Source organism: Opisthorchis viverrini (assembly GCF_000715545.1).
Source record: "Opisthorchis viverrini unplaced genomic scaffold opera_v5_132, whole genome shotgun sequence".
NCBI lineage: Eukaryota > Metazoa > Platyhelminthes > Trematoda > Opisthorchiida > Opisthorchiidae > Opisthorchis > Opisthorchis viverrini.
In genome coordinates, this window is record NW_008751789.1 from 672,892 (window position 1) to 677,286 (window position 4,395).

Consider the following 4,395-nt stretch of genomic DNA (forward strand, 5'->3'; position numbering starts at 1 on the left):
GGGAAGGAAGGTAGGGATTTAGTAGGGAATTGACCCGGGATTGACCCAACGTCCTTTGCGAACCCCGTTTGACATAAGCCCGAAGCGATAGACTGCCTTGTGTCAAGGAGTGATAGTGACTGTTCTAAGATCCAGCGGTTTCCGCGCCTCACTTGTAGCCATGGTCATCTCACTTCAGTTCTCCGAGGATGTTGCTTGTAATGAATCATATAGTAGGTTTTATTGTGTTTATCTAATTCATTGGCAACCACTCAAAACGACGGCTCTAAGTAGGTTATAATGACGATGGAAAAGTGTTGTATCGTGGGTGGCAGTCTATTAGTTACGCCTGCACTGAGCCTACCGGACTACGCGATAAGGAGAAGACAGAGAACTCGGGACACGGCTGTATTGTCAGGGCAAAACATACGGAGGTTCTGCGCAAATATACAGGATGACCAAAATGGCCAAATATGGTCGTTCAGATGTTCGTTTGTACAGCCAAATGATTGCGTTCCAGTCGTGAACAATTTCAGACCCACTCCACTGGTCGGATATTGCTAGGCCGTGTTTGGTGCGCTCCACCGACGCACCTGCTTTCCGGACGTGTCGTACCGATGGTGACCTTGGGGATGCGTCATTCTTTGCACATGTACTTTTTCCATGCCTGGGCGCGTCCTGACAAAAAGTTTTAAGCAAAGCCAAAAAACTCCGAAACTAGACTACTAGGTTTAATACGTAGGTTTGTGAGGAGAACAGTCCGGATATTAGTTACGAAGTGGGCTTGAATTCCAGCGTTTAGACAACCGGTTCATTTTGTGGAATTTTTACCGGGTGTTTGGGGAACGGCACCGATCTTTTTTCCCATACGTCCCGACTCTACCTCCTCTGCTACGAAACTCAACTGTTCAGTCAACACGAAAATGGTCGTAGCTCTGTGTTTGGATGGTACGACGCACCATTACCACTCCATTATTAGTGTACTGTTTCCGGAACAATAGCCACGGCATGTATACGATCTCTTTTGATAGCGAGCCTACATCCTTCATACATATACACCACTAGGAATGAGCGTAGGGATTTGAATTCTTTCTAGCCATTTGGGCTCAGGTGCAGCGATATGATCAGCTCAGTGTTTCCCAGTCCGTCCGGCGTTGCCGGGAATCACACATGCCCATGAGTTTCTTAAGCTGCGGGTGTTTCTCCTAATTCGCGGAAAACAAAAATTTAACGGCTTAGTGAACAGATACAGTTCGGAGGAGATAGAATGTGCATGATTCGTTTGTAAGACTTGAAAAAAAAACAAATTCTGGAGTTGGAAAGCAAAACCGGTTCGGAAGTTCCCCTACTTTCAACTATACTACGCAGCTAGGGCGTTGTGAAACAATTGACGCACTGTCTTACACCGGACAGCTTATTGCGCCAAATCACTTAAGGAGGACGACAAGCGAAGTTGGTTTGGTGGACCCAACATGTGAGAGCTAGATAAGTCGGTGGGCAACAGTCCGTCCTGGTGGAAAGTATCCAGGTTTAAATAATCGGAAGATACTGAGGCGTAGCCTAAGATATGATAACTTAATAAGAAAAATACATGAGGAGAGAAATAGTTGGGTATCCGCATCCCATTAAGTCAGTTCAAAAGTGGCACTGGTCAGGGTCTTCACATATTTAAGTTTTGTTTCTCACCAAAGATGGCCTCTTTTTTTATTTTTCTCCTTAATTTCAAAGTTACCTCAATCATTGGAGAGACATTCTGCCGTGTGTACAACCCTGATATGGAATTTTTTCTCGTATAGGATCCGCAACTAAATACATACAAACCTTTAAGATCTAGGATATGCAGCCAGTATCTGCTACTTAGTTTAACATCCGCCAACTAATCCGATAAATTTTGGGCCTTGAATTTTCAAGGTGCGAATCCGCCATGTATGAGTGGTCGAGTATATCATTGAGAGTGGTCGTTGCATCAGAACCAGTAGAGAAAATAAATGCATTTACTTATCTGGATCACATCAAATCGCAAGGTTGCTAACGAAATGAATGCTAGGATTACTGAAGCCGGTCTTGCTTGTTTCCGAGTGGTCGATGTGACAATAGCCTGTTGATCTCTAAGGCAAATGTGCGTCCAGTATTCGTAAACTTTAGTTGCGGTGGGTCGATGAAGTGTGTTGAAGATTCTTTCTTATGGTCGATGCCATCGAAACATTCCATAGAAATCTTCGGAACATTGGATATGCAATACTGGATTTTGGCAACAAATCAGCTACTGATTCAAGTACTGTGTGGATTCGGCTGTCATCAATTTTGACTTGATCATGTGCTCCGAATCCGAACTCTGCCTCCCGACTTCGCCTGTCTAGGCGTGGGCAACCTGGTAGTATCCCAGCCCTCGTGCTTCCTCTGGGTGGTATGACAGCCAGGCACCGAAAGGGTGTTACAGCTGAATAATATTATATGTATAATATATAAGCTAGGTAATCGATTGCCATACCGTGCCCTGTTTGCAGAACTGGGTTCTAACTGGAAGCAAACTGGAAATGGACAAAACAGTAGGTCTTTGTCGTAAACGTTATTTTCATCCGCACAGCTGGGGACTAAAAGATATAAGTAGCTGAAATTGTTTGCCGACTTGATGATTTAGCGCAACTAGTGGCGCTGTTCTATACACTTCTTAGTCATTAGCGTACCATTCTTTTGTTCTCATTTGTTTTTTCTGCACGTCGCTTCTGCATCCTACGCGGTCTTCTACAACATGCTGTGGCCACCCAAATCACCGTGCATTGGCACACCGATCACGAGTGTTAAACTGGCCGAAGTGTACTGAGCTGAATATCGTTTATCTTTTCTTTCATTTTTAGGTGGACGTGCCCTTAGAAGAACTACGTGCCGTGCGGTAGGTCTTTTCCTCTCGATTAGGTGCATATGTAAGTGAGTGTGCTAGGCTGGCTCATGCCTATCTTCAGCGACAACCGTTGTATAGTCAATTTGATTTGAGATATTGACCGTTACAAAGCAGGTCAGCAAACTACCATGGATGATTTGCTTGTGTTGTGAGTCTCCCTCTGTGTGTGTGCTTATGTTCACCCTCCGCCGACGGTATACTCCTCTGATATGAGGATGATGCTACCGCTTAAACTTACAGCAGCCTTATGTGGTTTGTCACTTCGTCTGCTTAGTTTGGGTGGCCGGGTCACTTCTTTCGTTTCATGTGAACCATAACTGTGTCATATTTATATCCTTTTGTATTCTCCCTGTTCCAGGTATTGATGTTTGGAATACTCGCCTTAAAAACTCGGAATGCTTAGTTCGTAACGGTGACAGAATGAACATTCTAGGACGTCCTTTACTGATCAAGCTGATTATTAGCCAACAATAAAATTTGTCTTCGTCCGGGGAAGTGCCGCCTCTCATACCTTTCGAGGGAGGCAAGATGGCTCAAGTGGTTAGAGCGCGAATTTGCTGATCGGAAGGTCCGTGATTCGAACCCGACCTCTGCCTCCCGACTTCCCCTGTGTAGGTTTGGGCAACCTGGCCGTATCCCAGCCCTCGTGCTTTCTTCGGGTGGCATGGCAGCTTGGCACTGAAAGGGTATTACAGCTGAACAATTTTTTTTCAAACCTCTAGAGGCATAATTTCCTTTACCACTAAAAAACTTCGGTTTCCGTTGCTGGCTTTATTCGTTTGTTTGTTGTTTCCTTCCACTTAGCTAGTTCCATCCGAAACACCCCTTCTGGTGGCGGTACTGCAAAATAGGTACAGCTCGAGTGAATTGCTCATTGGTTAGTTTATTCGCCAAGCTTGGCAATTGTAGTGCATGGTTGAGTGTGCGGTGGCGAACCGTTCGCAGTCGAGCTGCGAAGCTCGGCGGACACCGAATGCGGTAGCTTCCAAGGTGGTGGTTACGAAATGTGTGACTGAACCACATCTGTCGGTATCTCTAATCTTGCTGGAGATTCCCTATCCCTTCAAAAGACAACGAGCAGCACTGTTGGGTTCGTTGGTAGTGGCTTCCATCCTTCGCTACCAGTTCGTGACTTCTTTTCTCCTTTCCGCAATGAATGAACTAAGCGGACGATTCTTGCTTCACTGTGTGCATGTGTATTTTACGATGAAGGCAACTGGAAATTTGTGGGGATGGTTTCATGTGCAAAACTACACCAAGTTATTGTTTAATCATTAGACCACCAAGTTCTGAGGCGCGTGAAGTGCATGTCATGGATGGGCATCTGATATTTTCAAGGAGGCTTGCTTGCATGTCAAATGAATTCAACAAACCCGAAATTGAATTTTAATGTTGACTGACAGTGGAGAGAAATGAAGTGTTCTGGTTCACATTGGGAACCAATTAGACATACAGTTTTCTGGTTGTTGAAAGGATCGTTCGAGGAGTGGTATGATAGAAATCACTTAGTCTTG

The 4,395-nt window shown here is 45.0% G+C and overlaps 1 protein-coding gene across 1 annotated transcript in view; it reads left to right on the forward strand.

Moving 5' to 3' along the window:
• The window catches only part of T265_06424 (hypothetical protein), a gene marked incomplete at both ends in the record, with an annotated part of 94,546 nt that overhangs the window by 16,538 nt on the left and 73,613 nt on the right, over positions 1-4,395 (forward strand). Inside the window, one exon of the mRNA XM_009171682.1 lies at positions 2,838-2,872. Within this exon, the coding sequence (XP_009169946.1) occupies positions 2,838-2,872 (35 nt within the window). The remainder of the gene's footprint in view (positions 1-2,837; positions 2,873-4,395) is intronic.